Source organism: Bombus pascuorum, chromosome 4, assembly GCF_905332965.1.
Source record: "Bombus pascuorum chromosome 4, iyBomPasc1.1, whole genome shotgun sequence".
NCBI classification, from domain to species: Eukaryota; Metazoa; Arthropoda; class Insecta; order Hymenoptera; family Apidae; genus Bombus; species Bombus pascuorum.
In genome coordinates, this window is record NC_083491.1 from 13,180,394 (window position 1) to 13,201,397 (window position 21,004).

The 21,004-nt window shown below is 33.1% G+C and overlaps 1 protein-coding gene across 2 annotated transcripts in view; it reads left to right on the forward strand.

Moving 5' to 3' along the window:
• LOC132906234 (SAM and SH3 domain-containing protein 1-like) overlaps window positions 1–21,004 on the forward strand; it is a 376,602-nt gene that overhangs the window by 285,268 nt on the left and 70,330 nt on the right. For both annotated transcript variants that reach the window (XM_060958233.1, XM_060958235.1), the window contains exons 2-4: window positions 6,254–6,442; window positions 9,745–9,905; window positions 16,869–16,915. In XM_060958233.1, coding sequence (XP_060814216.1) covers window positions 6,254–6,442; window positions 9,745–9,905; window positions 16,869–16,915 — 397 coding nt within the window. The remainder of the gene's footprint in view (window positions 1–6,253; window positions 6,443–9,744; window positions 9,906–16,868; window positions 16,916–21,004) is intronic.

Consider the following 21,004-nt stretch of genomic DNA (forward strand, 5'->3'; position numbering starts at 1 on the left):
TGGGTAGTCCTTAGGTTTCTATTTGTTGATATACTACGCAACTGTTGCAGACTGAACTTAACATCGCTTAACATCGTAATAGAATTATTAATTTCTATTTCTATAATAAATGTAGAAGTATTCATACACACAAGGAGACACATATAATAGAAAGCTTTTCTATAGTAAGCGTTCCAAAACCTCCGTCAGCCAGTGTATCTAAACGTAACAAGTAATACGGTGACTGTCACCCTTTCTTGTTCCGATTTCTTCTTTTCACGTGATTCATTATCGGTGGAAACTTGTATTGGAGTGTACGGAAAGGCAACAGTAGGAGGATTTCTCAAGGATTGAATCAGCAGAAGTTTAACGGAAACAGTATTTCGTGGTACTTTGCGCGCAATCACTACTGCATATATAAATGCGATGGAACTTTTTGAAGCGAGTCAGCCTTGGAACGTGCATGACGATCCAGCAAGACCGTGAAAAGGAGATGTAAAGATAGAGAAACTTGGGCAAGGAGAAGCAAAGGAAGGATGAAGAAACGATGAAAGAGAAGATGGGGGTAAAGTCGGTCTTACAGTGCGCGGTTAAACTTCGTGAGCGAGGGAATGGTAGATGGCAGAGGGGTAGCTTCTTGACTTTTCAATTTTCTTCCACTTTTCTCTCGTATCTATTCCCAAAGTTCTTAGCAACCAGCCGATTTAAGCGATCACAACTAGTCAATAGAGTTTGATTTGCCTGCAGACAAGTAATATCTGGAAAAATTCTGACAGCATTTGAGAAGGTTATCGTGATCAGCTAGATTCGCTTCGTTCCATTAAAACAATTTGATATCATTCAGACATTTCCGATTTTTCTTTGTTTTCGTAGATAAAAGTAAACTGCTTTTGAAACATTTAAGAATTAAATTAAGTGAACTGCATATTTTAAGAATTTCTTAATCTTAATATCAAAACACGACTAGTGCGTAATTTTTTAAAAACCAAACAATTAATGTCGATGGAATTGATAGTTTTATATTCCGTATGGTTCTAATAAATTTCTAATAAATAGATAATAGATAGATTTCTAATAAATTTATTAACTATAAATTCATTAACTATATTTTCTATAAGAGTTAAATGTAATTCTAATCAGTGCATTTGATAAAGTTATCTGTCGCGTACATTTGTCGCTTTGGTTATGGCAGGAAATAGTTTATTCAATTTACGCCTGAAGACAGCCCTGAAGTATGAAATCCGGATCGGTCGAATACAAAGCTGGGCTTGTCGAACAGTAATTACGTTGTTTAATGCTAATCGACTGGTTTGGTTGTGAACAGGACATGTTCGTTTGTCATTTGTAACGATTGGGATTTAAAATAAGACTATTAGTCCCTGAAGGAAATAAAACTCAACAAGAAATTATCATTCCAGTACCTTGTCTTACACATATACTTACACGTACATACACGTACATACATTTCTGATACTGACTCACATTTATCCATTATTTATGCAACTATCAGTTTCTCTCAAGAATCTACAATTTTGATTACTAATTACCGATGATCATTTTGTTGTCCAGTTGGTAAATTTATCATGAAACAGTCTATGTAATTAGAAATTCCAGGTACATATCTACAATTAGAAAATTAGATAGATCGACTGCAGTGTAATTAGAACTTCAGGTAAAGCTTTAGCATTTATAATTGAAAAGTAGGTAAATGGGAATTAAGTTATTATACAGTTATTTTATTTGAAATTGTCATATTACGAAGCTTTTTGAAAGATGGTCGTAGGAAATGGAAAAGTTCTTTAAGATGGCATTCGTTCTATCGCCATATTGCTAAAAATGTTTCCAAGGATCTAGCCACGAAGTAGAGATGGCAACGATATGGCTTCTGGGTAAGAGGATTCTGAGGGATAGCACGACATTTACCTCGAAAGCTTCCTCATGATATTATTTCTAACATAGCGGAGCTTCGAGTAGGAATCTGTTGCCAAAATTGTGATGGAAATAAATGAAAATGATTATATCGAACGAATATTATTAATCTTATCATTAGAATGCGGATATTTATAAACTTACGGAAAATTTGAAAGTAAGAAAATGTACAGAACGCAAATACTATACAAAAATATAAAACTTATTCAAAGTGCAGCATACTTTATAATACAGGTTATTCCTAGTTGACATTTCTTTTTATTATTTTCATGAAAATATAAATTGGAACATTACCTCCGTTATAATCGTAGCGCCGAAATAGAAGAATAAACGAAATAATGAATTCACCAGTTGTCGCTATTAAGATAGTTTCATGCAAACAGGTGAAAAAAATTTCTCAAGAATTTATTCGATATATCTACATATAATTTCTCCTACCTTGTACATCTTATCGAAAAGACAATATTTGTAATAGCTGAAATACTTTTCAAGATTCGTATTTACCTTCGTATTTTCGTCCTTTTCAACTCCCCGCCGAGCACTTCTAAAAGGTCATTTTAAAAATATTCCTTTAAGAGGAGCAAATAGTCGGAGAATCGGTCTTCCTGCTCAGTAATGAAGAGTATCAACGATAAACTTATCAAAGACTGTTCAAATACCAGATCGACGTGAAACAGAATCGAATGATTCGTATCCCGGGGAAGATCGGCTGAGTTGATAAACGAATGAATGTTTTAATCACCCCTCGATTATCCGTTCATGGATGAAATTTTAATTTACGAGGCAGGAAAGTTCTAAAGAGTTACGCTCTCCGCGGAAAATTCGTTCGCTTTATGTGCTCGCGCCTCGAAAGTTTCAGTTTGACCGTTAAGCCCCCGAAGGAGAACGACGAGGACTGAATGGGAAACAGAGAAAAACCAAAGGGGAGTGAAAAGGGGAAGAGGGACTGGAACAAGAGCCCGAAGAGAAGTACGAGGCAATGGGTTCGTCGTATCAAACTGGTAGATTGGAATTCTAATTAATACTCGCAGATTATAGATAAGGACGCGAGAAGAGAGGAATCGAGGTGAAATAGGAAGGAAAGATGGTACAACTATGATTCGTTCCTCGTCCCTTTCATCTTTCACGCCTCTTCGTCGTCCCTTTAATACATTCTTCAACTTGCCAACTTAATCCTCCGGATGAATCACTGTTTCACAAATCTCCTATTTTCTGCAAGATATTCCTCTCTATCTACATACTTTTATAAATAATTATAAATTATAAGTTTGATTTTGCTTAGCAATCTTCCGTGACAATATTATAACCGTTCAATTGAATACTAAAATAAATTAAAAGTTATTTTACTGTAAATTATCTACTTCTATATCCTGTATTTTTATTGTCTGACCACTTGGACTCATCATCTTTTAATATCATAATTGTATCAAATTTTTAAAGTAATGGTTATTTCAAGAATTATTTAATCGTATGAAACTACTATTTAAACCTATTCAAATTGATAAATAAAATTAAGAAGTAAAATATGTTATCACTTTCTGAAATCAATTTTGTACAAAGTATCTTTTAATAACCTAATTTACATTAATCTTAATTGTTTTCGTCTTTGAAGATATGCATCTTTATGTTCTGAGCATTACCAATGCAGATTTTTATTTTTCATTAGATTTTAGTTATTACATTCGATTTTAGTAGTAGCAACATTGACAATAGCCTTCCATTTCAATCAACACTTTTCCTTATAGGTACCAGGATTAAATAAAACGAATAGTTGTCCCAATAGAAACTTAAAATACTCCAATAAGCACGTTTTGAGGAACATTGTGAATAAATTGTACTGCAGTGAAAAATCTTGACACTTGACACTCTTGTGTTTGACGAGTTCATTCCGCTCTCGATTCATCGAACGTCCATAAGCCAATACGTATTGCATTGTATATACCAATGTACGCTCTGCAGATCCCATTGTATGCATTATTGACACCTGCGTTTATCTGACAGTACAGTAACGATCGTAAATATTGAAGAGGCTAGATCTTGATATTTTGATCTCTCGTTTTGATTGATTCAGCATCCCGAGTAAAACGAAACGTGCTCGAAGCTACTTATACAATTTTGTATCTGGTATTTTTATCACGAGTAGTATCGTCTGGCTCGTCAGCCAAATATATTTGTAGTGAATTTTTATTCGAATAACTATTTTCCGTAATTTTGAGTCACACTGTAAACTTATTTATCGATCACAATTTTTATGGGAATGATATATTTATTAATTAGATAAATGTAAAAACAAAATAGTTTTTGTCACATGTGTCAACATTTTAGAATAGGATTCAAAAACAGGATATAAAAGGATAACAGCTGATAAATTTGATTAGTTTTGAGACGCTATACTTATACAAAAATGTTTTAGATTTCTAACGAATATCAAAATGTAGCGATTTCATTAAAAAATTCGCATAACAAAATTAATGATTGCATATAAACTCTTTTCATCTTTGTAGATAATACAAATTCTAAAATTTCAAAATGCAATTGTTTCGTAGAAATATTTACGATCAATATCGTTTGCTAAATATTTTTCAATTCCAATTTCATATTACTAACAGTTCTCTCAATATGGCTACAATCTTCAAAGTATCCATTGAATCGATTCGAACAGATTTAATATAAAACCAGGAACAGTATACGAAAAAAGAAGATGACAATTTTGCGATATTCATAATACGTACAAATTGTAGTATTTAAATGTAGGGAATATCCGCAATAACGGAAGAATATTTGACAGTCTGCGAGATAGCCGACAACGTCGAGCATATGGATAGCGACGCTCCGAGTGTAAATAAAAGGAGACTCACGCCAGACAAAGTATTCTCCTTCATCTCTTTCTCCGCGTCTTCAGTCCCTCTTCCGTCTTCCTCTCTTTCTTAAACTTATGAAAGGAAAGAACATAGCCAACCCTTCAATGGACGGTACCAAGCCAAATCGAGAGCCAGCAAAAGTGGAATTGTGAAATATTAATGCGACTTCCTCCAGCGTTGTACGTTGATCCTCTGCTCTTCTTCTTCTCCTTTTACTTCCTCCTCTTCTTCATCTTCCTCTGTTACTTTTTCTTTCTGCTCTTTCTCTCTCTCTCTCTCTCTCTTTACCTCTCTTTTCCTCCGCTCTGTTTTCCTCCTTTCCTTCGTACTTTAGCATTTCCCGCGACTCCGTTGGTGCTCGTTGCACACACGACTACCTTTTCCACCTTATCGTATAACATGCCGACACACAGAACAACGAATATCACCGGCTTTCCGTGTGCACCAGGTACATAGGTCTTCAGAAAGCTCCGTCTGGAGAAATGAATTTGTAAATCGATCGTCTTGGAAAAGAAATTCAAAGATTTCTATGTTTTAGGGATATAGTTGAAACTCGTACTTTACTGTATTTTTGCGCATATGTCATAAAAAAATAGGTTTTTCAAATATATCAATATACAATTAAAGCGTATTTTTGTAATTCGTGGCATAAGAAAGTTTAGGGAGATTCTATGGTCCAAAATAAGAAAAAAATTAAGAGTAATACAAGCACATTAGAAGTTTTACTTTTTGAAAATTGACTGTGAAAATTTTGTGGATATACGTGAATTAGATTAATTTCGAATTAGACAAGAGTGGACAGTTTGTAGAAGGAAAAAAGTATTTTTACTCAAAGTTCTGGGATTATGAACCATGGTGTATAAATCACAACTTCCAGAATTCATGCTCTCAGGTGTAAACCGCGTCATTTAAGAAGGTACATTTTTATGTTTCACCAGTGTTGTGCACCTTACTTCATCAACGGTCGAGTGACACATTAATAATGACTGTGGTAATTATAAGATATGATATCAATGTGTCTTCCAACTCTTGAGAAAGATAACGAAATATTAGGATATACTCTGTCAGCAATAAATATTACGATACTTGTCCTCGCCATCTTCATTTTCTAATTATTTCATTATAAATCTGCAATTTCATTGCCATCGTATGTATCGTACAATATAAGATACTAAGTAAAATAAAATTTGTTACACGTTGCCAATAAACGTAACGATGAGATGTCTTGATATTCTACTTATGACAGTATATATAATGTCCATCAAATGTGGTTTAAAAATTTGACCGTAAAAGCTCGATATTCTCGATTGCAATAAATCATGAGAAAATTCATATTGTACCACGAAAATATTCTTCGAAAGGTACTTTGCTAGTTAACATCGCTAGATTCGAAGAAATTAAGTTCGTAGCAATTAGTGTATCATATAGGTACATTTGAAAGGCACGCTCCTTGATGTTTCGTCTTTTTCGAATGGCTGTTTCAGGAAGGTGAGAGGGGATACTTAGAGGGACTGGCTTCAAGGTATGCAGACCTCTTCAGAACGCATTACGGAGACGTCCTGGAACCGCTTGAGGAGCTACGCCGCCGTGAAACAAATGCTTCTCCCAGAATGCCCAACACTCAACTCACTACCAGTCATTCACAGCCCATTTACGTGCCCGGAAAATACTCGGTGAGTAAATCCGTCTCTTTCTTTCGCTTCTTGATTTTCATCCTGTCCTTTCTATTTATCTTTTACGACTCTCTCTTCCTTTCCCGCTTTTGTTTCTTCGCTTTGTACGAATTCCCCCGTTACATATGCCACTATAATTACGCCTATTTTTCCGTTCCACCGTTAATTATAGCTCGTTCTAAAGTGCATAATAGTTTTTAGTCATGTAAGATCACGCGATAAACACGGGGCATTCTGTTTCTGTAGGAAGAGAAAGAAAATGTTACGGTTGACTTAGCTTTTCTCAACTTCATGTAGTTTCGTAGGAATATCTATTTTCTAATTGCATTTAATTATTAGGTCGCGGATATTTATGTCAATTCGTATTTTTGTAATTGAGAAAGTGGAATCTAAGTAGAAAATTGTCGTACGAAATATAATATAATTATTGTATTAAATGTAATACATAAATTAAATATCATAATGAATGCTATATTTTGGATATTTTATATATCTTTGCATTTTCAAATTTTCCATAAATACATGAAAGTCTGTACTTCATTAATTATATCCTGTATTATTTCTATTTTTATAAGAATCTATGAAAGTTGTTGCGCAAGTTATCGTAATTGAAAGAAATTAATTGAGAAGAAACCGGGAAGAGAAACGAGGTTCTTTATAATATAAAATACTAGTTCCTCTATGAAATATATGAATTTGTATCTGTAAGTCCGTTATTATATTATGTTCTGTTTTCGAGAAAAGGGATAAAAAAGTAATTCTCTTTTAAAAGAATTCTAAATACCGCTCTCAAAAGTTACTTAGTGTAGTTATCCAAATATCTTCAAGTAGTATACAAGCGGTTTATCCAAATTCAGTGATATATATCAAATATAAGCCAGGCGCTGATCTTGAAGACACAGAAATCTTAAAGGACTCGACTCTTAATTCGAAGTGTCGTTTATACTTCTAGCGTTTTCCCATGTCACTAGGATTGAAAATACCTGGATTTATTAAACACGTATCACTCGATAGGGAATAATTTAGTGACATTACATACTTTCTCTTTTACTCTTCAACTAAAATAATGTTAACAGAGATCAAAGATTTCTTAGCATAAAATAATAATAGAAATACATATGTAGTTTGACAAATTAAAAAATTTCACTATATTTAGCGTAAACACATTCAGCGAATTCGTTGATCTAGTAAGGAATGAAAAACACGCGTTTTAGCATAACTACCGCATGCTAGGATAAATTCCTTAAATAGTTTCATCCGAAACGAAGGACATATAGTAAATTGTTGCAGAAATACGCAACAGGTGGATTTTCTGGTGAATGACTGTAGTTCGACCGAATTGCTTATTGAATTTTGACATTACTACATAATGTAACGCACCGCCAGGGAATATACGGTGTTTGTATTAAGGTATCGCTAATACACGCTTGATTAGGCTTAGCATTGCGTGTTAAATACATGTACGTGTTTCATGTGTAATATCGTAGTATTTAATTGCGTACACCATTAGTTGAACGCGTCATTCAAGAGGGAGATTATGTTTGAGTTATCCTCATGATTCTTACGTGACATGAGATTACAAATGTCATTCAATATTTGTTTAATATAAATCTTAATAAAATTAACATTTGTTCCGTAGAACTTACGTATTACCTTTTTTAAAAGAGATAAAGAGATGTTAATCATAAAATCAGAATAAAGTAAACAAAAATTCTAAGCGATATTTAAGTAATGTTGTTTTTTATTTGGCAATAGCGTTTTTCTTTATCGAGTTTTACAGCATGCGCATACAGTATAAGTAGCAATTATTTCATGTAACAAATAATAGCAAAATGAGTAAAACTTGCAAGCAAAATTTATATGAGGTTTGTTTCCATCTCAGAACGTACAATTAATTCTATTGTTACTCTTCTAGTTGTTATGGCTATATAGGTGGGAATTATGCTTTAAGCGTTTGCGATCCTTCTTATGAAAAAAATTGATTCAAACGCAGTCATTGATAAATGTATATAGAAATTGAGGCTCTCTTTGAAAAATTACAAGCCAAATGGTACAGATTGCTTCCCCGCTGGAATTGTGAATCCCAACTTGTGAATGATAAGTAGTGTGCCATTCTAATTGCGAATATTGCCCGCGCTAAATTAATACGTTTGCTACGAAAAGCTAACCGTTACATCTCTCGTACTTTGTTGTAATAGTTTTACATGATATGGCGCACAATTTCACTGATGCACATGCAAAGTGAACTAACGATGGATAAGGTGAACGTTTTATATAATGCTTAACATCGATGTAGGCTTATTTGGTTATTTATTGTAATTACTATATCCAGGGATTTTCTTATTTAGATTTTCTTATTAATGTGATCAAGAAGTAAGAATCCTTGCTGTTAAATAAGATATAAGAAATCAGTTTAAATATGTAGATTTCTTCTATAGATGAAATTTATCTTTCTCAACAAAAGTACAATTACGGCTTAGTTAATTTGCAACTCCTTTTTTATTACAATTGACTGATATGTTGCGTAACTTGTCATTAGCTACTGTACAATTTTAAATATTAATTGCTTAATTGGCGAACAATTTTTATTTATTAAATTTCTTTGATTTACTGTAACAAAAAGAAGAATTACATAAGAATACTTAAAGGAAAGAAGCAAAGGTTTGGAAGAAAAATAAATCACTTACCGAGCACTTAAGTTCTGTTCTTTGTAAGAGGGATTTAGCGGTAAGTAGTTCACAAGAACTAAACACTTTCCATCGTGGAATTGAAAGTCCTCCGGGGGCAACTTGCCGAACTGGTTTAAGGGGATTAACCGTGTAGATCCATTGATCCTGTTTTAAATCAGTTATTGCTCGATGCTCAGGGTTTCCACGTGGTTAATCGAGTTTTCTATCGATTATCGATTAAGGCTAATCTTTTCAGAGATCTATGGAGTTATGATCTCACGGAGTAATTAAGTATACCGTAATAAAATCTTTGTGTATTCGAAAACGTGCTTTAATAATGGAGATCTATTGCACTTTCTTTTATTTGTCTTTCAAATTATTATTAAACTGTGGTAAATATTTGTACCTCTATGAGAAACTTAAATATACGCGAACATATAGAATTATTAATTTAAAGGAAATATTTGGAAAATTTGAAAGCAATTTCTAACTAAATATTAAAAAATTATAAGAAGAATCATTGAATGACACTATTCCTTTTCTTCTTCCCACTATAAATTCTAGTATCGCGCAAGCAAAAATTCTTTCAGTAGAAAAAGCCAGAACTAAAGAATGTCCCCTATTTTTGTCCAGCCCTCGAGCTGTCTGAGCGATAAGGAAGAGGACGAAATCTATGGCTTTGGATACGGAGTATTCAGCAGGCAGATGCTTCAACAACGACAACAGAAACTTGCTCTTGCCGCACAAAACACCACTGCAGTAACGCCAGGTGGACATCAACAGCCTTATCAAAGGTAAGCTACGATTATTCTACATTTGAGAGATACCATTCTTATCTATAATATATTCTGAAAGGAAAACGGATAGAAAGACTTTTGTCTTAGCGATATGTTAAAGCGATAATTAAACATCGAATGTAAGTTTGTAGCAAATTCTAGTAAATAGTAAAGTATATTATTGCTATATTTTTTAATAGAAAATTTCAATTTCCATCTTGGCGACTGTATAAGAAGATAGTAAATGTTAATTCTAATTACTAATTCGTCACCAATTTGTAGACTTTTGATAAAATTCACATATTGCTGCAGCTTCGAAAGTGTCCGAATACTTACGAACGATAACATATATGGATTTTCGATGAAATTTGGAAATTATATGTTTGTGAGCTTTGTTTACAAGCTACGGTTAGATTGAATTATCCGAATACTCATCCAAGCAACTAATCACGAACAATGCTTAACTGGTATGGCCTCTTTATTATACATAATTGCCCATTGTTAAGTGGCTTACCTGATCCGAAATACCATCTGTGCGCACCTTTACGCCAGCTGCTTGATATTTAATTGCTAATTAACCAACAGACTGCTGCGCACACTCTCCATTTTCTGTAGTTCAGAATCGTGAATAGAGAAAGAGACAAAGGAGGTCGTTATTAAATTCCATTATCTTGCCGCTGGCATTATCTGTTTTCGTGCACGCGCGAATAACCACGGTCCTGAGCCTGTGAACCTGTATTATTCTCTTCTTGCAGCCACGATAAGCGTGTTTTTGTGACTCTCTCAGCTACACTTACCTCAGGCAGTTCTCTGACTTTGCTAAACCACGATAAGCTCGGACGATTTGCTCTCCTGAAGATTCCAGACTTTATTTACTTCATAAATACATTGCCATTCACTACCGAATCAATTACTGTGCATACCGAATTAATTCCCGCATTTTCATAATCCTTTGGTATAATTGCCTCGTTTCTTTCATTGTAGAAAAATATATAAGGGAAAGAATTTAGATCTATTATATAAACTCCCATGTGACAATTTATTGCATTTTAATCTAAAAGTAATTACTACAGAAAAATATCAAAAAAGAATTTAGGCGATTTATTGCATTTTAATTTAGAATTAATTAGCAAAATAAATTTAGATTTATAAACAATTCACTGTGATTTATTGCAGTTTCATTTACAATTAATTGTTATATTAATGTTACATATTAAAGTTATATTGTACAATTTTTTTATGGAAAGGGATTTTAATTTTTAATCTTGAAAATTATCTTCTTTAATAAACATATCGTACTAAATAGCTTCGTTCATAATGATTTTTATTTACCAGCTTCAACAAATTTATATATTGATTAGATATTTCACAAAAATTTGTATTAAAGTGTCTATAGTGTAGTTTTATCTACGTATCTACTTACATTGTAAATTGTAACGAAAAATTAAGTTGCTGTGAAAATAAATTCCTATATTTTAAAGATAAAAAAATTTACATAATATTACATGAAGGTTATACACAAGTCTTGTTTGAAAGCAAGAATGTTATTGTTTATACAGTGTCTGTGGAATCTGTAGATTTTAATTTAAAATTAATTAATGTCTGATGTAGTCTCGAGAATTTTCCATAACTTTGCCTGAGCGTATTTTTAATTTAAGGAGTTAATGAAATATAAACCTGCACGAGATGCTATTTCGTAGAATAATTATATAAGTGGGCATCGGAGTTCATCCAATTCCTGCGTGCAATTAATTATTCGTCGGTGACGATCGATTGACGAGCATTCTACTGTATTAATTATATAATTCTGTACCTTAGTTCCAGGAGTGTTATGTGATGTGCTATTATTACATATACGATAACGAAGTATAGATCGATCATTTTATTGTTCACAAGATGCGTTAGATATTTTAAAATTGTATTTGAACACTTCCAAATATAAAAAAGCTGCAATAAATTGCTTTTTCTACTATAACAAGTTTGTATAAAGAAATATATTTCATATTTCTTCTTTTCTATTCGTTAATCGATTATAAAACATTACACAATTTTATAGAAATTATATTTTAAGCTTAATATATTGAAATGTAACAATTCTTGAACTCATGAATTCTTGAATATTAAATATTTATAATTGCTTATAGACCTGTTTTTATATACCATTTAGGAAAATAATGAACAATATGAAGTTTCAAACATAATGTAATTTGTCATAAGATATTATTCGCAGTCTGTATAATTCTTTGTCAAATCAAATGATTGGAGTTGTTCAATAGCATAAACAAACGGAGCATAAAATACTCCAACCACTGAGCATCACATACCTAATGATCCATGCCGTGTTATACAGCACTCGTATAACTATAAATTCACCTAAAACGCGTAAACTTCCACCTAAATCTGAATATAAATTGATTGTCAAGTACCAACTAGTCTCTGAATACTAATTCCTGAATCATTTTAACTATAACAATATAAATTAATGTAATGAAACTGTAATAATATAGTAATCACAGATAGATTTCATTGTTACAGTACTTAATTATTTATTTCTTAAGTAGATGAGGTATTGTACAATGTCTTGTACGTTATTGTTAGATTCAGCGTAACACAAACGATGATCATAGAATTCATTAGCGTCAAGATACACGTGTCTGATTGACGGATGGATCCTGTTTACTAATTTATAGTTGTAGATACGACCGTGGGATCTTCGTTTGTCACATGGTTAATGATGCATTCCGCGATTGCACACCAGCTACTTCATCATGTTTAAAAGATTAAGTTTCGTTAAAGCCTTTTTCGCAGTTAGATTTATAACCGTTACTAAATCGCGATGTTTCCATGTTCCGTTTTTATCCTAAAATCGTTTACGATCAAAATTAGGCGGAAGCGTAGTGTTTTTAACTTTCTGCTTTGTAATATCCGATCTTCGATTTAGATTAATGACGATAACATTGAAAATCAGAAATAATATCGTTTTACTGATAATCAAATCTCCACGTGAAATCCGTGAAATCAAACGATCTTTATATAAAACGTTTCTTCGTGTCTCAATAGCTAAAGGTAGATCTAACACATTTAAAGTTTTGAAAGTAAGAATTCTAAAGTTTTAAAGGTCTTTAAAGTACAAAAAATTGTAAAAAAAATTCGAAATATTCCGGAAAAATGTAATATCTAAAAGTCTAGACCACAGAGTCCCAATAAATTCTTCTCTTTTTCTAACTGTCTTGACGTTATGTAATTTGTTCTCCCGCTTTGGATGTGTTCTTGTAAAAGTTTTATTAAGTGGAGAAATTCACTCCAGAAAAGTTATGAATTTTCGGACGGTGTCTCTTAAGGCATTATCTACGCCCTCTGGGACCATCTATCCATTAAAGTTCAGGTATGCATTGTGTTCAAATGCTGATAGTTATGAAGTTCTCTACCGGAGATCGTCCATTATCGTCGCCATGTGTGTTCAGTTCTTGCTTGCAACTATAACATTACTATTCATAATTGCTGTTCAAATGGAAGATATACACGCCTGTTCTTATTGCTACTAATTGCAAGAACTGTCCTTTAATTTTCTTTTCCTTTTTTTTATATGAACCTCTCAAAAACCAAATTGATCAAATCTACTAGCACTGAATTTTTGTGTTCCATTACACAGATAATATTTACATAGATACAGGATTTATATTCAGTCTTTAAAAAACAAATTGTTCTAGAATGCCATTTATCTCAAGAGAATGTCATAAATAATAATAAATTAAATAATTTAACGAGGTAAATTTAAGAAGATATTGTTTGTAATATTATTATTTTTTTAATACTTTTTATTATAATTTATGTTGAATCGATCATTATGGTTTTTGACCAGCTCATACATAGAAGAATTCCAATTTAACGAATTTTGTACTTTCAAGAAGTGTATATATGTGTGTAGCAGAATTTGGTTTCAATGTTAAATTTAATTTAAATTCTTCAGATTCAATATCACTTATTACAAATGAAAACCACAAACGAAAAACCTTTTACTGAATTTCTAAGCTGTGCTCTTGTAAAAAGCAGAAAATGTGCCTTACCGTATTTTTTCCCTATATTTCAAATATGTATGATATTTCAATATTTTATATTTCTCACTATATTATTGCAGTACGTAATTAATACTGACTTCGGCGACTATTAAAAACGTCATACAAGAAGTTGATAAACCGTTATGATTTAATGTCGATAATTAGGCATTGAAGCCTAAGTGATATAAGAAAATCATTATTTTATAACGGCGATGAATATATATAATAATATAGTAATGATCCTGATCTTATTAAAGGTTACAATTATCTACGAATATTATTCTTTCATTAGTCAGGTTGTCGTGACTGAAACTATGATATCGTCAGGAATTCCATGGACGATCGTCTGCTTTCGACGAAGTAATGATGGAAGCTACGATTTATGCGTAAATTCATCCGTTATTACAAATGTATCGCGCGTGATTATACTCGAATCACGTTAATGCAACATATTGAATACGTGCCGTTTCTACGTCTCTATCCAAATGTCCTCTGCACTGTTAACCATATACGTGGCTTTTTTCTGGAAAAATTAAAAGTACGTCCATTAAAAAATTTTATTCAACAAATTATACTATAATGAATAAAATATTAATTACTAAACGAAAATCTATTTGTCTCTCCGTTTTTAATTAATATTCATATATACGTCCTTTCTATGTATATATATTATTGTATAAGGAAATTTTATAGGAAAAAGAAAATTTCAATGCGAATTTCTAATTAAATTTCAGTTTAAAGTAAATTTTAGAAAATGAGTGTAATCACAGATATGAAATTAACGTGCGACTTTTGGAATGAAAATTTCCTTTTTCGAAATCTATATGTGATATAAATATAATATGTATTTGAAAAATATTACTATTTTCGAGTAATTGCGATCATATCGTTGAGGATTAACGATCTTTTACAAATTCGTATTTTTATTTGTGCGTCTAAAAGAATAGAACTTAGAAGTAAAAATTTCTTTTGCATATTAACTATTACACTAAACCGTAGATGTTTCTGCATGTGTAAAATAATTTGAGAGGTCAAAAATTCAGAAAATGCGCACGATACGTAAAAATATATAATATATGCAAAGTATGAAACTCATTATAATACTTCATGGATGAATCATTATTAGATTCCGTCAGTCTAATTCCATTCATCGAAATATAAATTTACATAAACATCCACAGTCCAATTACTTTTTGAATATTTTATATATTTCTGCATATTACGTGTATTCTGTAGATCGTTGTACTTTTAAATTCCCCAGAAACACCCAAAAATCCGTAGTACAGTAATCAGATACCAGCAATAAACTAGATGGTGTAATGAACATTGTCCGCTCGCACATAAGCGATTCAGGAACAGTTCGGACAAGGGGTCACTCGAAGTAATCGTCACATCTTGCTCGACATAAAGGGAAGAGAACGGTAGAGTTAGTAGAGCTAGTGAGTGAGCGAGAAAGGAGACGCGAGAGGAAGAGAGAATCATAGAGTGGTTCGAAGAGGGGTTGAACAGGAATCGCAACATGGTTTGTTTGTTGAGATGTTAGCTTTTCGTCAAAGGGCGCTATTAGTATGCGGTTAGTATTACAGAACGTTGTATCGGGACACATGGATGCCACGTTACCATCTATTACCAATTCTCTGGCATGTGGACTGTCGATCTAGCCGATACTCTCCATCTTCTCCCTTTCCTTTAGCCATACGCATACGTTCGTGCCCTCTACGAGACTTGGCTTGTGTTCCCAACGATAGATCTCTTTGTAGAACGATCGATAGAATCGGGGACCAGTTTCGTCGATCAGACCAATAAGACGATTAGTCTTGCTGAACACGATCCTTGGTGCTAACCGGAAATCATTGTGCGCGCATTCCAGCATGATCTACCGTTCGAGATCACCGAGACCCCTTTACTCTGCTGAGTACTTGGAATACTTGGACAAATACCGTGGCTTAAGAGGACAAGATGGCCTGTACCTTGGATACAGCCGCCATTGCCATTTGTTGTTTCTCGCGCCGTGTCATTTGCTCAGTCAGCGCGGAATATTTTATGGCATGTGGTTACGCATCAAGGTACATACGGTTGTTTTATTGAATAATCGAAGTGGTTTCACAGAACCGAAATTAGCGTAGGGCTTTGGAAAATTTCTTTTAATATTTTATTCGTAGATGTTTTTTCATGCACATGTGAAAGAACTTAAATTTGAAGATTGCGAGCAAAAGGTATGATAAGAAATGTTGAAATCCGTTAATCGATTTCATATTAGTGCAACTATTCCTTTGTCCAGTTTTGGAGCTAAATATGTGTTTTTTGTACTCTTTAAAATTTTGAGTATATTGTATATATAATATATTGAATATATTGTAATATATTATAATATTGGAAATATTAAGATACAGTGCTTGTCCTAATAATTACGTTTTCAGCTTCTAAAAAAGTTTGTGTCAACTTACTAGATATTTTTGAAAACCTTGCATCTTTTGAGTTAACAGTTTGTTTATTCTCAATTACGTCATATTAAAACCCTCCTTTTCGATCATAAAGTAACATTTAAACCAGAAAATCTCTCTTGTGGTCTCCAAATATTTACATATATATTTTTATTATATTACTGTAATTCTAACTGGCCATGTATAGTGGTATTCATCTCCATATTAAAAGTCGATAGTGTTCTAGAGTTAATATATGTATAATGAATCTCTAACTATGTACAGACAATTCAAGCTAAGAGAAGATCGGAAAAAATTGGTATGCTATACAAAAATTAGAAATGGCAAAAGTTTCTTTCTATGTTTGTAATTTTCGATCGCTGCTTCGCTTTTAAAATGAAAATTGCGGAACTGTGGTTGGTAACCAACAAATTAGGACGCAAATAGTATCGCTGTTTTAATTGTTAGCATATTTTAACCGTAATTTTCCTCTGTTCCAGTTGTCTGAGCCCAAGGTCTGCGCTGTTCTACGAGTTCCCGCCTAACGGTAAGTCGCTTGGTTGCACGGACTTCGTAGGTTCATTTGTCACTGTTTAAGATTTAAAAGAGACTCGGAGAAAACTCCAGTTCAGTAATTCTACGAGTGCCTTTCATTTGCCAAGTAAAAGTAGGACGTATTCATTGTTTTAACCGGCAAAGACAAGCAACTGGATGAGAGTACCATATTATTAACAGACTGGCCCTATTCGTGTTGCATAAATTTCAAACGAATCTTAGTTCAAGATGTTGTTAGACTGAGATATCTCAAGGAACAGGAAATTTGAGAATGTATATGTGAAAGGATAACATTTTGCTTCCTTGATGTTTATAGAAATTCTTGTCGAAACTCCAATGATAATAACAAACTTTTAGGAAGTTAGTCTATCTTTTTTGATAACGTATAGGTGCTCTAAGATATTTCGTCGATTTATGTTTCAGAAACTTGTTAAGTAGTTGGTTAAGCATAATATGTTCATAAGTAACTGGTTTGGAGCTATATTCTGAGAGCCATATTTATTTTTAATTAAAGTAAGGTGAAACTGCGTTAATTGTATATATCTATTAAAAACAACCAGACAACGAATTGTAGAAATATCAGGTTGTAATATATATTCGTCTCGTTTTCTCCGATTAATATAACAGAATAATGCAAATAGGACGAATGTATATTACAACCTAATATTTATGAAGTAAGAAATTTTTTAAGTTTTTATAGCAAGAAAAGGTAGGAAATATTCTAATGTTTTTCTGAATTGGAATATGATACATGCATTAGCATTTACGTTTGAGGTAGCAATCGATTCGATGATTATACAAAAACATTTCTGTTACAATTCATCGTTTTGATTCGATTTTCAAACGACGTATTTTAAAATTCGTTGGGTTTTATATTTCACAACCGAAACAACAAAAAATGTATATATGTTTTTATGAACCGTTTCCCTTGTTTCGATTGCCTCTGCGTGATTTCGTGTTTGTCAAAACTTGGGATCACTGTTTGATGAATACGACTCACAGATTTAAATATCAGGATTAGAGCGATATATTTCTATTTTTTTTATTTTATTGCCTGCATTCTTGTTTTTAATTTTTCCCTTATATTTAAAAATATATCTAGTTTATTATATCCTATATGTAACACTTGCATGGAAAAGAAGAATGAAATGTAATAATTTCATACAAAGAAATATTAAATTCACTTTGGTTGGTGTATAAAACATTTCAAATTGGCACGCCATTCTGATACTCGTATATTCATATAAACAATGACTTTCGAAATAATTTGAAATGCGAACAGTCATTGTAACGATTCATATGTATGTACTATTCTCTTAAATGTGTTGGTTTTTACATCTATCAATCTGTTTAACGTACATCATATCCCAAACCTTTTATGAGTACTTAATACGCAACACTGTACAAATACTGAAAAACAAACAGAGAAGGAAAAAATATAGCCAATACTTTGTCAAATACGCAAGAAGTTTCTATAGAATACGTACATACAAACAATTTACATATATTACACATTAGAAAGATAAACGATTTTCGTTAAACTTGTAGGTCTATTGTCCAAAATCTGTTATATCAAACTATTAAATACCTTCGTATAGAACAGAATAACAGAGACACAGGCTGCAACCTTTATTTAAAAAAACTAACTTTCATTTTATTCAGAATTCCTAGAATGAAAAGTATTCACGCAGAAATATGTTCACCATTCAAAGTAAATTATAATTGAATATAGGCATTTAAATAGAATCGCAATTATTTCACGAAGTTGTCCGTTCTGGTTGACCTTTCAATTTAGTTTTGCGATGTTCTTTAATGGAACAGCATAATCCGTATCGTATTATCAAATGCGGTGGCATTGTAAAGCAAACAGTTATGGATATCAGTAGGTACAATAAGTGGTCGCGAAGCAGAGTTTTCATCCGCGAGAGAGAAAGAGAGGGGGGCAGAGAGAGGGGAAATATTTGGTCTGAATACAGTCCCGGAGTTATTTAATGCGTTGACTAAGGTTCTACACGGTGCATGCATTCACCGAAGCGGTATAGAGGCTTATTCCAAGAAGGAACGTTGCTCGTTCGTGCACGTCACTCCCAATGAAATATATCTAAATGGTGCAACAATGGGCTAGCGCGCTCACGATGGTACTCGGCCATCTTCTTTCCGTGCTACCATTCCAGGGAGACTGCATCGTTATGCGAAGTTCGCCACGCGCCTTTGAAATTCTCCGCTTGGCGGAGATCGGTCCATTTTATGCGTGCAGCTGCCTCCGCATATGCCTAGCCTTGCGTGTCTTTACTCTATACAACAATGATGTCCTGTATCTTATCTGTTCGCGGATTATGCGAATAGCAATAGCCACGGACCTACGTGTTTATAACGGTGCGCACGAATTGCGTCTAACAGACAAAGCACTACGATATAATTTTACCGTGAACCACAAAAATGTTTGTATACGTCCTTCTTTTTCGAAATATCTTTAGACGCTGATGCGATGCACTGTAAGTCACGGTGTCGTATTCGATACGAGTATGCTAATTATAAAAATTAATTTTTATTCTTTCCTTACGTCCGTAATTTTTCTGCATTTCATCAGGTACTTTCTCGTTTCAAATCGAAACATAAAATAGAAATATCAAAGTACACTCATAGGCCACAGTTAGAACTAAATCGGAAGTAAATTTTTGATAAGCGTTAAATTCACTACTTAAAATTTGAAGTAATTCATGAAAACTTTAAAGTGTGACACTTTTTGGCCACTATGGAAATATCGGATTCCTGACCTTTCTTACCACGATTTCAAAGTGGATCAATCGGTGAAAATCGAAGAAAAAAGAGCGGAAGAAACGTCTTATCATCATCCTAGGTGTATAAAAACACTTCAATCCACAGTCGATTTCCACGGCTGCAGCGGTGCAGCAGGAACGCTCTGGAACGTAGTAATATCGAAGGTAGACATCGAGCACGAGAAATAAAATCAAGAAGAAAGGCCGAAATGGCCGCGTCGTATCATTGGAATTTTTCAAGATATCGAAAAACACTTTAGATCCCATATTGGAGAGGCAGTTGGCGCGCAAGCCAAGGAGGTTAGCATTGATATTTCATTTCTATTGACTTTACTTTCTATCCTCGTTCCTTCGGCCTTACCATTTCCATTGCTATGAATATATAATTAAGAGGAACGTCCTCTCGTACTATTCGTGAACGTACAGTGGCTCACGAAGGTATTTCAACACTTGCCACAGAAAACGTTTATCTATCTATCTATATATATATATATATATATATATATATTTATATATATATTGCACGTATTATATAAAAGATTTAAAAATTTCATTGGATCAATAATAAGGCACGACTGTTATGATTATATTGGAAAGTATTGGGTTGAATGTTGGACTGAATATCTGCCGGCTTTATCGGAGTCCGTGAATAGATATGCGTCGAAATAATTTGAAACTTTTCATGAGATGTATATGAAGTAATTGATTAATATATCGGTATCTGTTTATATTGTTTAATGATATTCTATCCAAATATTTTAATTTCATTAGCAGTTGATGCATATTAAGGCGATTTTCCATCAAAATATACATACAGTAGAACTATTTTCAATATTTGCATAATATGCATTAAAAATAAATATCCAGTTACATAAATGTTCTCGCGAAGTTTTCGTTTAGTCCTTCAGAAATATTTCAGTTTACTGTCGTCAAATAAATAATAAGTAATTCCAAAGTCTCTGGAGAAATGTGTGATCTAGCAGTTCTGTTTTAGACAGTTCGACAAAGACAAATCAGATTAGATCAAGAACGTACTCTAAATGGTATGCGTTTAACAGTAATTTCATGTAAGAGGCGTCGATGTCGGATTGTTACAGGCCTTAGCTGCTGTCACCGAATACAGTCAGCTACCGAATTCAAGCATAGACCAAAACTTGCGAAGCTTGCCGGAGTACGCAAACACGTTCGCTCAGCTTGCTTGCGTGTTGAGCGAAATGCTTCAACTGCGACAAAGCAAGTGTTTGTTTTAACTGGAATCCAAGAGATGGTTAATTGCAACAACACTGTGCAGGAAAAGACTG